Below are 15409 nucleotides of genomic sequence, written 5' to 3' on the forward strand. Positions count from 1 at the left end.
GTTGCATGAGAAATTTGACCATTTTCAAATTTGAGCCAACAACACCCAACACGATCGTTTGGCCAGGACTTAAGTTCGGAGATGCTCGGTATCAGTCAAAATACCATCCCACTTCTCTGTTATCGAAAAATTTTTACGGATTTCGGATCAGCTATAATCTTAAAAACGCGCTATTTGTCAGCTGACAGTTAAAATCTAACCAATTCTCAGCTATCAGTCCCACCTCATTCATAGATATCCCTCGATAATGGTTTGAACACTTTCCTAAAATTAGTCTTGTGCAACGCACCCGTAAACGGGCGATACCGTAAAAATTGAAAACCTTTTAATAGGCTTATCCTTTAGACAACCTACTTTCGATTGAAAGCGGAGCTTTTACATCTACAATCCTTCTACAGTACACTATAACGACAGCAGCATTCCCTTATCGCCCTCAAAGAATATAACGCTAGCTTGTTTTACTTTGTAGCTGTCATAATGTTGTTGTATTATTTCTATCAATGGCAAAGTGATGTGCTTACTAAAATTGTGTGTCATGAACTCGTACAGACCTTACTCAACAAATTAATTTGACGCCTGGGCCATCAACACTTAGTAGCGTCCCCTACTTCAAACTAGTATAAGATAAAAGTGTTTTAAATTGTCCAAGACATCAAGAAGCTTTCCAGAAGTGATTCCACTTACTAGCTGAAACTTGTGTGGCAATTAATGTTTTATCAACTTAGAGAAATCCTGTATCAAATATGACAAAGCTTCGTCAAAATGTAAATTGCCACCATAATGATAAGTAAACTCACGCTTACGTGATGAACCGAAGCCCTGAAAGACCAATTCCTTAGTTGTTCCAATTATTTTAAGCAACATTTGCTTGCAAACTGAACATTGCCTGAGGCGTTTATCAATATTGCCCGAGCGTGATTTACCGTTGATAAAGTGTAAAGGACACCAAGTCACCCTTTGTTTCAGGTTGTCTGATTTATAAACGAGCGAGATACAGTATTCTACAACCCCAATAAATTGAGGATACAACTGGGCAAGAAACGTTTCTAACCGTTCAAGTCTTTGCGACATGATATTTTGCAAGGTCTCCTGGTCAAGAGCTTCCTACTGGGTAGCTTCTAAAATGGACTGACGTTTCATTTCCCTTATCGTGGTGTAGGAGCCCTCAAGCACATTGCCAAGCTTGTACAAGCTTGCAAGTCTCACAATCTTCATTACATTTCTTTCTGTTTTTGGCTGATGTTCGAGGAACTTGACGCACTGCTCAAAAATGCCTTTTACCTGGTACTCGTCGCTTAACTTGAGAAGATGCTCCACGTTTTCCACTAAGTTAATAAAAAAGAGAAAAGACGATTGTAATAAACACTTGAACAATTAACTGAATCACTCAAGGAAACATTACTGATGAGCTGTATCTTATATACGAAGGGTAGAGCTAATTCCCCATAAGGCCTAAGGTACTGTGCTACTTTAAGAGATGGTATCCAGTTCTCCGGCAGATTGTGTTACCCCACGGTTGAGCGGATTGTTTCCTAGAAAATGAAAATACGGATAAAAGCGGCCCCGGAGCTGTCAAAGCGAGCAAAATTCACCTCACAGGATTGGCTTTTTTCAAGTTTCGAAACTGGGTGTGATCTAGAAATTGATTTGTGGGGATTACCTTGGTAATTAGGTCATGGAGTAAACCTTGTCCAATCAAAAACATAGGGCTAAATTGACCACAAGTTGCATTGAGGCAACAAAAACGTACAGCAACAAGATATTATCAAGGTAAGAGAGTGAATCCCCTATATGGGCCTTCTACCCAAGGTAGTCCCTCATAAGTTATTTTTTGACATGGTACCCAGTTCTTTCGAGGATGTTACTCGCGCAATGCGTGGACAGCCCGAGCGACTTTCTCGCAAATAGGGCCACGTTCGATATATCGATATTCTAACATAGATCCGAGGCTTTCGGGTCAAAATAGACCAAAAATTTAGCCTAACACATTAGACCTCAGCACGAGGCTCTGGGAAATAAACCCCACAAACTCTGAAGTTATTCCCCAGGGCTTCGTACTGAGGTCTATTGTTTTTGGCTGAATTTTAATATATCGAAATTGGTCTATTGTAAATGTTTTAAGTTTCTTTTGTCCCTCAATTTCCAAAAGACACTTGGAAACAAAGAAAACACAACCAAACATAGAAGTTTGTCCTGAGGGCCTCGGAGCCATGCTAGAATATCGATATATCGAATCTGGCCTGAGAAGAAATGGCGGGAAATGTGGTTTTCAAAATGCGTTTCATAGCACAGATATTTGCTGCACTCCCAGCCGTCTATTTGTTCAGCCGGGCTTTCGTTTGCTTTGTGCTAGTTCGGCTGTTCATTCTCCTACCGTTCATTCTGTTTTACAGAGTTTAAAAATAAGCCTGAAACACAACAGCAACGTCAAAATGTACAATGGCTGTGTACGGATGCGTTACAAGTCTTTGTCGTGATTTCTTTGCCATTCTTACAAAACAACAGCATAAAAAACCACATTCTGCGTATTCTAGAAAACATGAAATACGACGGCCAATTCAGTTGAAAATTTCTTTTTCCAATTTTGCCGCTGTAGCACATATTCTGTTTAAATTATCTCTGAGGGTGATAGACAAACAGAATGAATGTAAATTCTAGCAAGATTCGTAGGTTGAATGTAAAGTCGTTTTTTAATCGACGTTGTCCTCGTCCTTGGCGACTCATAACTGAACAAATCGTCTTTAAAAACATCCCCGCAACGCGCGAGTAACATACGCGGACGAACTAGGTATTATGTCTAACAATAACTTACCTTAGGTATAAGGGTTATGTGGGGGATTCACTCTCTTACCTGGATAATCTCTTGACAGCAACCAATGTGAATTTACCTAAGGAATTCAGTCCCGACCCTGACACAAAGCGTATAACTACCTATCGGTCTTCGACACTTGTCATAACCTCTCATAGATAATTTTGGTTGCATAAAAATGCTTCTAATTAGTAGGTTTTTGAAACAGATTTCAGAATAAAAACTAGCGATTAAAAAACGACGATTTGATCTCCCTGAGATCATTTTCAAGTTGTAGAAAAAGTGAATGGAGAATGGAATGTCTAACGATAAAATATGTAAATACAAGCGCTAAAATGTAAGTATTAAATTAATAAAATACTATAAAAAAAAAAAAAAAAACGATATAAATAACTTTGCACGGATTGAATCTGACTGTTTGTTCAAAGTTGGCTTAAGCACCTTTATAAAGAGCATTTCGTAGGTCAGGCAGTCGAATTTACTTTGGCATTTTCTCAAGATCTTAAAACCACGAGATATATCACTTGGGACTGTTAGATGTTGCTCTTTAATGTGATTCCCGATTGAAGACAATCCTTTGCGTTCCTCAACGCGCTGATAAAGGTGTCGGCACGTATACCCGACATTGTATAGTACTACAAGTGTGGTTTGTGCGATGCAAATGATCTCAGGGAGATCGAAACGTCGTTTTTTATCGCTTGTTTCTATTCTGAAATAAAAATGCTTACTAGTTATTTCCTCTCGTTCTTGCACGTAAAGTTGTTTCAGAAAGTCCAGTACTTCATTGGCTTTTTTCTCAGGCAATGGAACCTCGTTGGCTGTTGCCTCTTTGAATTCAGATTTGAACATGGCCTTGAACACTGGCGAGTTCACAATTAGGATTACACGATGAACATGAAACTTCTCATCTTCCACAATAAGAATCATGTCACTATCTTCCCACGGGTTAGAAAAGCGATGATTGAGTTTCTGGTCTTCACGAACGTCTTTTTTGGGGGCTCTGATTGAATAGAAGAGAAACCAATTTATGTGACTTTTAATGGAGGCTTGACACACTTAGCTCAAACTTCACTTTAGAATGAATATTAAATGCTCTCTCTCCAAGAGGTGGGAACAAGAAAAGTGGTATCAGGTGGTGGAAAACGGGAAGAAGGGCTGAAAACCGGGAGGAATAAGATCTCCGGGGGTCTTTTCAATATGCGGAGAGTCTCCGTCCCCGGGGTCAAAACTTCTACCTATTTTTGTACCATTCCCACAGAAAAAGCAACCCTTTTGCGACCTTCTGTGAGGAGAGAAAATTAGATGATTAAGTACGTTTTACATATTCGCTTTCGCTATGAGAAAATATAGAAATCCAACATAGATATATTTGTTTTAGTTCGTTTTGCGTTTCTGAGTTACAGGTTACTGTTCCAGTTCATTGACCGTACCAAACACCTGCTGTTTTGTGCAAGATCATAACTGTAGTTAGAACCGAACTGTAATTACTACCTGCGATAGTGTTTTGTTAAACTGTTATCTACCTGTATTGTTTTGAAAGTTATTAATCTTGTAAACGTCGAATTCCGTTATAGCCAATCGAGCTTTCTGAGATGTATTAGATAATGTTTAGTTAAGAATCTTTAATAACTTTACGTGATCCTTTAGAATTGTGCTTTCGGCTTAAATAGTCGTGCCTTGTAAAATATTCTTTGGTTACATTCTGGTTATGTTCGGGTACGTTCCGAGTACCTTAGTGGATTAAACTCTACTGTTGGACCCAAGAACTGTGTATTCTCTGTCTTCCCGTTGGATTGTTTTGCTGTAACAGATCCCGAGTCCTCTAGGAGTCTGACAAACTCCGTCGCTGCAAGCGTGTTTCCCTCTGGATTGTTGTAACAAGGATAACAACTTAAGCGGCCCAAAAAACGTGTTATCATACTTCCATACCAAGTGGCACTCTTGTTATATCCTAACTGTAGACAAAGGAGAGGTAAAAAATTGTTTTTGGCAATAATACTTGGATGAATTGGACGTTTGGTAAGTCTCCTCTTAGCAAGACATTTTGAAAGGCACTTTATGCTCTAGGCCTAACTATACTTTTTCATAGTCTACAGTGGAAGCAGACACTTGTGGTTGCCGTCTTTGGCCACCCAGAAGACCGTTTATTCAACAAAACGAAACTACAGCGTAAAAAATATTTCTAACTATATCAGCCATTCTCAGCAAAGGCGAATGGGTACCCATCATATCTACAAAAGTGGGTGAGTTGGGTGGCTGGGTAAGTGTACTGTCTGCTTTGCTCCGAGAACTAAAGGAAAAGAGGACAGCAATCTGGAATTGTTGAGGATGTTTACCCCTGCCCTAAACTGGCAACTGACTCTAAAACGTCATATAAAATATTTTACCTCGCGAAAGATAAATACCATATTTAAAATACCTAAATAACAGTTTTCCCCTCCCTTTTTCCACGCTGTGAAACTTCCCTACCCTTCAATAGACCTCCAGCCTGTTAATGGTGCACCTTTCGGGCGGAATCTCCAATTACACTAATATTATAGGGAGACCCCCTTCCCTAGGGTAAAACCGGCAACGAATGCTTGCTTGATTCGGTTCACTGAACTAGATAGCGAGAAAGTAGTCACGAAAGTAACAAAAGAAAACATTTTCCCCGGCTAAAACAACATTTTTGTACAATTTTGAGCGAGGAAGTCAATGTCTGGAGGAGACTCTGTTTTTAGAACACGCTACGCTGTTACTACTGATCTCTTGGAAACATCGTGTATGAAAAGACTAAAATTAAGCGGCACAAAAATCAACTTGCAATTTGCATTTAATATAGACAATGAACGTCTATGGGCGCTTTCATGACCGTGTTTTAATGTTAGTCGAATTGGCAAACAGAATCATCAAGGAATAAGGGAGAAAATGATGTGCAGAAGTTTAAATAAGTTAGGTCGGAACAAATATCTCAACTGAAGGCGAAGCTTTGCCGGCCTTAGCAGCAGTTGAGGGTCCACAATAGGGTTCCCAGATCCCGCTTTCCCGCCCATTTTTTCCTGTTAATCCCACCATCCCGCCCTTTTTTGCCTGGAAATCCCGCTCCCGCCTACTTTTCAAGGACGTTTCTGCGTTAATCATAAATTTTTTTAAATTAATAATTAATTCAATTATTGACACAAACTTTTTAAAACAAGATATTGCATAAAACATTACAAAAGAATTCAATGGGTAGCAGATAAGTAAGCACAAATGATTAAACGTTTACTGTTTTGTTTCCTTTTGTCCACGTATCATTGAAAGAAAGAGATTATTCATTCCCATATTCAAGAGATGGCCCGTAAACACACTTGACAGTTTCTTTCAGCGTCTTCACTTAACTTGAAGTCTGGGCTCAGAACTTTTCTTTCCGAATAAAGGCATTCCTGCTCGCACATCCTTTTCGTAATATGGTCTAATATACGGTGACGCAATTCGTAATGTCGCATACTTTGTTCGGTAAATCACTATCAACGCCATCTGGTGTGGCCATCGTGGCCAAAACAAGCCAAGCGCTTTGGAAAAGGTCGACAGACTAGAAAAACTAGAAAGGATCGGGAGATCAAGGTTACAGATAGCCTGCGAACGCAGACGTATTTGCGGCTGTCGCTTGTCTCCGCCGAATATAACGTCTGCGAACCCGAGCCAGGAAACGATTTCTGTGACGTAGGAATTTTAAGCCAATCACAGTTTAGCTCAAGTAGCCCCAGAACTACTGCGCGAGGTATTCGCTGCGAGGAGCACTCGAGTTTCATTCTATCATGGAATCTGATTGGCCAAAGAGAAACAAAAGTCATTACGTCACAAAAATCGTTTCCTGGCTCGGGTTCACAGAGGTTATTTTCGACGGGGACAAGCGACAGCCGGAAATACGTCTGCGTTCGCGTGCTAGGTTACAGACGCAAGCATCAAAAATGTCGGAAATGGACGATACGTTTGACAGAATCTGACAGGGTACAGAGCGGTTGCTATTCATTACTTGAAACCTGACACAGCTGTACGGTTCGTTTCTGCCAGCTTGTGGTTTTTGTGCTGGTCAATAACAATTTCTGAAGTCACGTAAGAATTGAAATCCCGTATCCCGCTCTGTTCCCCCTGCAAATCCCACATCCCAACCCCATAAAAACACGAAATCCCGCTCCCACTCGTAATTGTAATTCCCGCTTCTCGCCCTTGTTTTCAGCTCAAATCCCAAATATCACAATGCACGGCGAAAAAAGGCCAAATCCAGCATCCCGCCAAACCTATTGGGAACCCCCGCAGTTAGTACTTCATATAGCTGTTTACTATGATAATTTTCTCACGAAAGTACATGTACTAACCACCACATGTACAATTTCCCATCTCACTCAGTTGATTAGCAACTCCTGGCATTAGCGAAATAGGTGTAGTTATATCTTTTAATACAACGAAGAGTAGAACGCACATTTACGCTTCCTCCTTTTCCGTCAAAGTTAGCAAGCAAATTTCTACAGGCTGGTCTTTTGGCTACACTGAACCGAACACGAGATGTTCAAATCAGACGAATTTCAGTGCTGTCAACTCACCGGAAGTATCGCTACATTCATCAATTATGTTCTCATTTGTTTCAAGGGAGTTGTATGCCATCTTTTGCTGCCAGCCGGTTTGCTGGGACAATATACAACGCTGCAAAGTACATTAAAAATACGCTCCTGGTGTGCAAGACGGAGCACTAAATGGTAATCTTCGATCGCGTGGTTCATCTAACTCGTCTCCAGTTGTCGTATGAATAAATATTCCTTTTACTAGCCTGCCGTCCTACTCTGACGCTCTTTGCAGGATTCTGTGCCACAATACCTGGCAACTTTATACAAGAGCCAAACCAGTTGACAAGGGAAAAACTGCATGTTTGATCCCTTTCAGATCTTAATTGTAGATCAATTGGAAGGTCTACAAGGGCTAGGGATGGAAAGACCTGGGAAAAAACAGTGACCCAACTGTTTACGACGAGCTTGCTTATACAGGTACCCGATAGGCGCGCTACTCAACCCAGTTTTACTCGGTTGACTGAATGAACGCCTGACGAGTTACGAAGAACACATGGATGAAACAGAGGCGGCAGATTGCAACAGAAATTCGTCTTTCCTTCTGAAGGATGAAGGTGAGCTTTATTCCGTGTTATAAAATTAATTGATTTTGACTGATTTCAGAATGAAGCATTGATTGGAAATGATTCCAACGTGTTCGTGTATACTACAATTTTTCCTGACGCTATGTAGATTCTTTGGATGTTGATTTATATGGGGACCTCCTAGCCGTGGACCTCAACCAAGAAATGACTTATCCTGAGGTAAAAACCAAAGGCTGGTTTTCTATATTGAATTTGTTATAAGCTAAGTTCTCTTCAACGACTTGATTACAGCGTAGCCTATTTCAGTCTATTTTTAGTGCAGTCTATTGTTTGTCTTTATACATTTGTTTGGCTGATCAGATCTCTTTTAGATCCTACGTCAGCAGCGTTTATCGTATGCGGTCCCTTACAGTTTCTGGTTTCCTTATTTCAGTAGAGTGTGTGGACCTCTTTTTAAATTAAAATCATGATTCGCCCGTAATAGGTCAACAATAATCAGTTTAATAACCTTACTCTGATAAGTTTTGTGGCCTTCCGGTGAATTGTTTACACATTTTCACTACATGTTAATTTCATGTTATGTTAATTGACTACATTTTACGTTCACATGCCAGAGTACATGGGCGAGATTGTTTGACGTGAATCATGGTTTTCTTAACATTATTCGTCCTTTCGACCATAACCACGTGACATTTCCGAAATTTAAGGTGGCTCTGAATTCCATGTACTGAAAAAAAGGTGTATTTTAGCGCGCATGCTTATCACAATTCAATCATAAAAACTGAGTTTCACTAGTCAGGCCATTTTTGAATTATTAGCACTTAAAGCCAAATTTAGCAGGTCTGCGGTTACTATGGCAACCTGTTGTGTCACAACCAGTGATCCTAGCAGTTTTTTGGTATCATGATAGTAGCATTTTAAACTGATAAAGAGTGGTTATGATGGCTCACGACAATGTAAGTCTTGGAAGGTGCTAGAAACTGAAGACTTTCTGCAAGGCACCGCCCAGATTTGTTGAAATTCGATGGGTGAATCGTGTTTTCGAAAAACAGGTTTACACACTGCCCTAAAATTAACAGTAAATTCAAGTCTGGAGTAATTTTTTTTTATCTTCAGTTAAAAAAGCTGTATGAAAACAGTCAGCAAAAAAATTAAAAAGCTTAAAACAAAGATAATTCATTACATCACTTAAGTGTCCCAAGGACTTTTGTCCACGATTGTAGGTCTATTGCAGTTCATCAGTTGGCATTTTCACGGCCTGATGGGACCTCCCTTTTCGCTCGATTATTTCTATCTTTTACTTTAGTTCCTTTCATCACATGCTAACTCCATGTTTCTTTGTGCAATTTTCCTTATTAGTTTTCACGGGACGCAATAAACACGTTCAAATATCGCGAGGTTCCGTAAATGTTTTTTCTTGGTTGATACTCCGCTGAAAACGTTGCAATTTTTATGTCGTCTTTTACATATCTTCGACATTTTCCGTTGTCTACACTGTTATTAAACCCTCGAAATTACGTTACAAAATTTCAAAAATTCAAGTAGAACCACTGGCTGCAATCGAGCAGTCTCACTGCCAAATTTTGAACCTTATGATGTCAATTCTTTGGCGTGTAAGAGTCTAGACCATGAAAAATGTGGTCAACTTGTTTTCGAGTTTTTCTCTTCATGCCCTTTGATGAATCAGCCTGTGTAAGCTTAGCATGAAAATATCACGGGATACAGTTTGTCACGGTTTCGAAAACTTGCTAAATTAATTTTACGGTTTAAAATTTTTTTTTTTTTTATATCTTTTCGATAAAAAAATATATATTCTGACGGGTTTTGCCCGTATCGTCGCTACACTTTCTACAGGTTCCGACCATGTCTCAAGTTCGAAAACAATTGCGTTGCGTTACGTTACAGGTTCACTGGAGACACGGGGTGCTTACCATTTCGCAAAAAAATCCGGAAATTTCGGTTGAAAGTCAAATGGAACAGTAATTTTCCGGAAAATCCGTTCGGAAATTGTATACTACCTTCAGAGGTAGTCCTCTTTTTCCGTTCGGAACGGAACGGCGGAAATTTCCTTACCATTTGGTAAATTTTCCAGTGTCCAGTCTCTCATGATCAGCCGAAAACAATTACCAGAAATCGAATTGAAAATGGTAAGCGCCATCTCATTCGGTTGGTTTGCTGATTTGCTCATCCCAACCGGTTTATTCTGACAAATGGTAAGCACCCACGATCACAGCTTTAGACCAACAGGCGCGCCAGAGTTCCTTAAGTCATTGTAAAAATAAATTTGATATGGACTTTTTAAGTGAAAGGTCTTGACAGCCCAAATTATGAAGAAGTTATGAAATGTCGAGGCTGATTCGCAACAAAACGTTTTCCAGGATTCCCATTCATTTCCTATTACGAAGCGTACTGTTTGAAGTTCAAGGATTTTGTTAGTTAAAAATATCCGTTAACAAAGCTTCATTGACAGAAAATGACTTTTTTCAGACATATATTTGATATATCAATAGGAACTTGACTAACCAAATATCACTGTCTGACCTCGCAACTAAATACAGTTCTACAATAAAATTGAACAACGACGTAAGTGTATGTCTGCTTGATAATGTCATACTCGTGTTTCAACTTCTGTGGTTTCGCAATTTCGGGCACGCAGGGGCCCGTTTCTCGAAGGTCCCGAAAAGTTTTTGCACCCGGAAAACCGTAACAAAATCTCAAACCATATGATTACAGAGCTGTTTTATTCACATATTCTTAATATGGACAGAGGTTCTCTTCATATAAGAAGTTTCAAGCGTTCAAGGCTCTCTGTTTTTAGATACAGATTATCTATAGATAGCTTTGCGGGTCCGAAAAGTTTCTAAGGCTTTCGAGAAACGGGCCTCTGGCCTAGGTGATTACGCCTGGAAGTCTTCAAAAAACAAAAATAACAGGCCAAGAATCAAGAGTTCCACTTCCATTAAGGTCAAAATAATTTGGGTTGTACAAGTTGACTAATCGATCACAAATTAAGCCACGCGACAGCGAGGAACGTCCACGGCGTTCGCTATCAAACTCCACAGACATGGCATTACTTACACCAGTATTACAGAAACATGCGATGTGGAAGAGCTTAACATGCATGTCAGATTAATAATATAAAGGCTTACCAGGTGAACTTCGTGTTGGTAACTCATCAAGGTCGAATTCACCACCCGAATAGCTGCTGTAAGAAGCCATTTGACGTGTGGTCGTAGAGCTAACTCTCTTCTTCGTGGCAATCCACTTCCCGCCTTTCCACGAAACTCTCTGTCTTCTTCGGTCCCAGGCCACACACAGTCGTAAAGCATCATTCTCGTCCCCATAGCCCTTTTCGCTTCTCTTAGCCGGCGGCGCCTTGTCACGAGAAGGGCTATGGGGACGAGAATGGTAAAGCAGCAATTAATTTTAGCAGTGCCCATACCCCCGGGGCCAATAGCCGGACATTAGCTCAAATCTTTAAAATCCCTGGGGGTGGGGCATTTGAAATTTTATTATTGCCCGGAGACTAGGAATTTTCCTACCCGCGAGACAACCCCGGAACATTTGGCACTTTCCTGGTTTTGGTCTCACCTTTTGCGGAGAACGCGAATATTGATATTTTCATCACGCGTTGACCACAAATCGTGATCAAATCACAGGGAACACACAATCTTGCTGAGCAGGCAAAATAATGCTGGTGAATAACATGTTTTCATCATGGTTTATCAAATTTTGAGCAGCGTTTTTTTCAGATGAGGCCGGGGACGGGTCATTTGACCTTCTTATTTCTCTCCAACCCGAAAATGTTCGCGGGTCGGCTCGAGCAAGGATGGTCACTTCTGGAATTGACTGATGCATAGCACTTGTACTGTGGTGTGTGCTACTAAAGAGAAATTTCAAGTGTTTTGATCTGATTCAATTGTTCACCTTGAGTGACAAACACCCAAGCTTACGGTATCATTACGAACAATGTTATGTTCAATTTGAATTACTTGTTTCAGTTGTTTGCTCGGCCCCACTAGCACTTGTACTATAACACTGCCGAGAGTAAATAAAGGTTAGAGATTAGATCTACACCGGGTCCCGTATATTTACGAAACTCGACCACATCTCAAAGTGCCTCTCTTCTGAAAGATGTATCGGCGAATCCTTGTTTTCAAAAGTGTCTCACCAGCATAAAACTATTCACTCTGAGATCCAGCCAAACACAACATCAACTTTGAATACTGAAAAGGCATGGCCAATTAACTATCTTTAGAAAAATTCTAGTTTTTAAAATGTAATATCTCCTTCAATATTACATAACACAAAGTGTTGCACGCCTTTCCAGTAAATCTTCAAACAACTTAAATAATTATGTGATACATCCATTACATTTCTGTGCCATATTTTTTAATTTCCTATCAGGAGCCATAATCGGGGACGGAGACCGTAAGCACGCGCCATTTTAAGTATTGGGGTTGTCCCCATGATATGGGACAATAATTCTACTTTTAGAACAAATTGCGCCATCACCTGCGGCACACGCGCGTGCATGCTGCGAGGATTTTTGCGGGTGTCGCGCGGGGGAAATGGCGTCCGAAATTCCCGAAATGTTTCATGTTTTTGCCCCACAACTCAACGCGTTTACGTCTGTTGGAGTTTTGCTTAAGTATTTTCGTCGTAAGCTGCTCCAGTTTGAGTGAAGTAAGACAGTGTCGAATTTAGGTATGTCCGCTGTAAGCTTATATATATCGCTGACCAAGTTGTGTTCCGACTGATGCTTCTTTTACATGAGCTGTACATTACTCCACTTTAAATTTCACATATGTTGAAGATTAACAGCTTTTCTATTACACAGCAAAAAACTAGCTGGATATATTTAGATATAGCAGAGCTTCAGGACTTCATAGTTTCATAGCTCCTCTTGCCACACGCTTGCGAGGAATTTGTCAGTCTATCGCGACCGAAAAGTAAAACAAAATAATAGACCATTTTACAGTTGTCTGCTCAGTGACCTGGCCTTTGTATGGCAGCGGGGCTAGAGTTGACCTTGTTTTGATACAGACCTTACTGCTTTTGTCATGTAAATGCACCTAGTTAGTATCAGAACAACTTGCACAACAAAAGCAGTGAGGTCTGTATCAAAACAAGGTCAACTCTAGCCTCGCTGCCATACAAAGACCAGGTCACTGAGCAGACAACTGTAAAATGGTCTATTGCTAGTTTGAGTTTCGCTTGAATTGTAAGCAACGCTTGATGTTTCATCGAGGCTTAATAACTTTACGTCCGTAGATACTGCTCAGTTTTATTCGTGTAAAAATCCAGTAAATTCTCTGTTGTCGATGAATGAGAGCGCCCGCCGATGCGTGTTTTGTACAGTCAGTAAACATGACAAATTGTACTTCCGCCGCACTTTCGTGTGAAAGCGTACATCGAACTCAAACAATAGCTCTATAGTTTTTAAATATGTTTAAGACTGATAAATGTTTGAGAACATATTAAAAGCTAAGCTGAAAATATGTGAATAAAGCAGAAACAATCAGCAAAGTTACGATGACGCTTTCTTTAATCAACTTGGAGTAACGATTTCGATTTTGTTGATCGAGTTATAAAAACTCCTTGTCTATTTTCATTTTCGCAGTGTAAAACTTCACTATGCTTATGTTGAAGAAACACACATGATGTTAGTAGCCTTTTTTGCATTCGTGAAATTTGTTGCAGCATCTCAACACAAAAGATAACGAAAGAAGTCTTTGTCAAGATTTGTTGACAATTGAAAACACCGACTCGGACTTAAAAGTGCACGAGCTGCACTATGCAAATGAGCTAATTGTACGCGTCAGACTTTCCTTTCAAAAACCTTTGCAAACTCACCAAACAAGCAGAGACAATAAGAAACCATCAAAACTGGTTTTGGTTATGATTAAACATTGTCTGAGAAACTCATAAATTAACTCGATACCAGAGTAGAGAGTTTTCTTGCTATATTCTTAAGCATACGCGTGAGCTTACAACTAGCGTGAGCAGATCTTATTATTCATTCCCAGCGCGAGATTGAAGTCTTGTTTTCGACCCTGAAAAACCCACCTTTTCCGTTAGCTCAGAGCATTAAACTACATATAAGCGCCCTGGTTCGTATTCCCTGCCTTATTCCCTGCCATCGCTGTGAAAAATACGCAAGAGAATCTCTAACTCTCACCATTTGATCACGCAACGTGACAACATCCACGCGAGAGCCCCTGACATGTGCGTGAATCCGCGCGGATATATGACGTCAGGATGGCGCAATTTGTTCTAAAAATAGAAAAATTGTCCCATATCATAGGTGCGCGCGAATCCCGAGACTTACGGTCTCTGTCCCCGATTATGGCTCCTGTTCCTATATATTTTTATATTTTTGCTGGTATATTTTTATAAATCTTCCTATTAATTTATATGTCAGTGTTTAGCCCAATTATTCTTTTATTGTTCTCTTTATTTGACATGCGTTCTATTTTTTCTACATTTGCTCCATATTTGTTCCTTTCTGAGTAGGATTTTTTATTATCATTCTAATTAGTACGCAACAGGTAATCACATGACCGTGATCTTACGCCATTTTGGCTTTCGGTAACAATGAGAAGAACTGTCCACTGAATGTCTCGCGTCCGCGGATGCCTTAGAGGTTTTACGTCATTTGAAACCTACAATCTTGGACGTCGACAATTTAAATGAAATGCTAAGACCACCCCTTCCCCCCCCCCCCCCCCACCTATTTCAATGATGGGGAAAATGGCACGCTTCGCGTTTAGCGCCGGTTCATCATTGATTCGGGGGGAGAGGTGGCGTATTTCTTGTTTTATTCTGACCGAGATTGTAGCTCTGCAAGAAACGATGTGGCTTGGCTGAATTCAGCGTCAGTCTTTCTCAGTCAGAGCTTAAAGCTCGATTTTCGCAGATTACCATTCAAATTTCAAAAGCTCTTTACATTTTTGGTGTCAATTTGTTTCTAGTATCTGATGGTTCCCTTTCCACTAAAAGTGTACCCGCTAATGAGGCAAAATATAGACAATGACCTCAGCGAAAACGGGGAGAGGTAGGAGTACCTTTGCTATGACTAGCATCCATGCATCTAGGGCAGAGTAGATATACTCCCAGTCACCCTAACAGCTGTATCATGTATGCCAAGGAAAGTGGAGATAATTCCCAAGGTAACGGGGCTTGAACACAGACTTGTCCTTTCCTCTCCCAGTCCAAAGTGGGTCACCAAATATTTTCGCTCGCGCGCGATTGGTCTAAACACGACACGTGACCGAATATTCCCCAGCTAAAACTGGGGAATATCCGAGGATATTCACCAATTTTCAAAACTGCGCGTGTTGCAAAAAATGTTTCAAGGATATAAACACAATAGCCTCCATTTGGCGCAAAAATATGCTCGGATATTTGTCCTTGGACATTATCTGTTCCTCAAAGCTCACAACTTTTCGCTTCCTGGAACAGATAATGTCCGCGGACAAATATCCGAG

The 15409-nt window shown here is 40.3% G+C and overlaps 2 protein-coding genes and 1 pseudogene across 3 annotated transcripts in view; all 3 read right to left on the reverse strand.

Annotated features, from left to right (window-relative positions):
- LOC145480994 (uncharacterized) overlaps positions 1-8381 on the reverse strand; it is a 249618-nt gene extending 241237 nt beyond the window's left edge. The window contains exon 1 of the mRNA XM_081459351.1: positions 8367-8381. The gene's annotated coding sequence lies outside the window, so the exon portion shown is untranslated. The remainder of the gene's footprint in view (positions 1-8366) is intronic.
- LOC145480992 (BTB and MATH domain-containing protein 38-like) overlaps positions 1-12154 on the reverse strand; it is a 13370-nt gene extending 1216 nt beyond the window's left edge. Inside the window, exons 1-3 of one of the 2 annotated variants that reach the window (XR_014048578.1) lie at positions 11069-12154; positions 3538-4764; positions 1-1325 (exon numbers count right to left, since the gene is read on the reverse strand). The exon at positions 1-1325 is cut by the window's left edge and continues 1216 nt beyond it. Coding sequence is in view for 1 of the 2 variants with exons in the window: in XM_081459349.1 (XP_081315475.1) it covers positions 1105-1325; positions 3538-3736 (420 nt within the window). In the remaining variant the exon portion in view is untranslated. Of the gene's footprint in view, positions 1326-3537; positions 10411-11068 lie in introns of those variants that run through there. The other variant, XM_081459349.1, reaches the window with a different exon arrangement.
- The window catches only part of LOC145480540 (uncharacterized), a 72738-nt pseudogene that overhangs the window by 2061 nt on the left and 55268 nt on the right, over positions 1-15409 (reverse strand).

Source organism: Orbicella franksi, chromosome 3 (assembly GCF_964199315.1).
Source record: "Orbicella franksi chromosome 3, jaOrbFran1.1, whole genome shotgun sequence".
Classification (NCBI taxonomy): domain Eukaryota; kingdom Metazoa; phylum Cnidaria; class Anthozoa; order Scleractinia; family Merulinidae; genus Orbicella; species Orbicella franksi.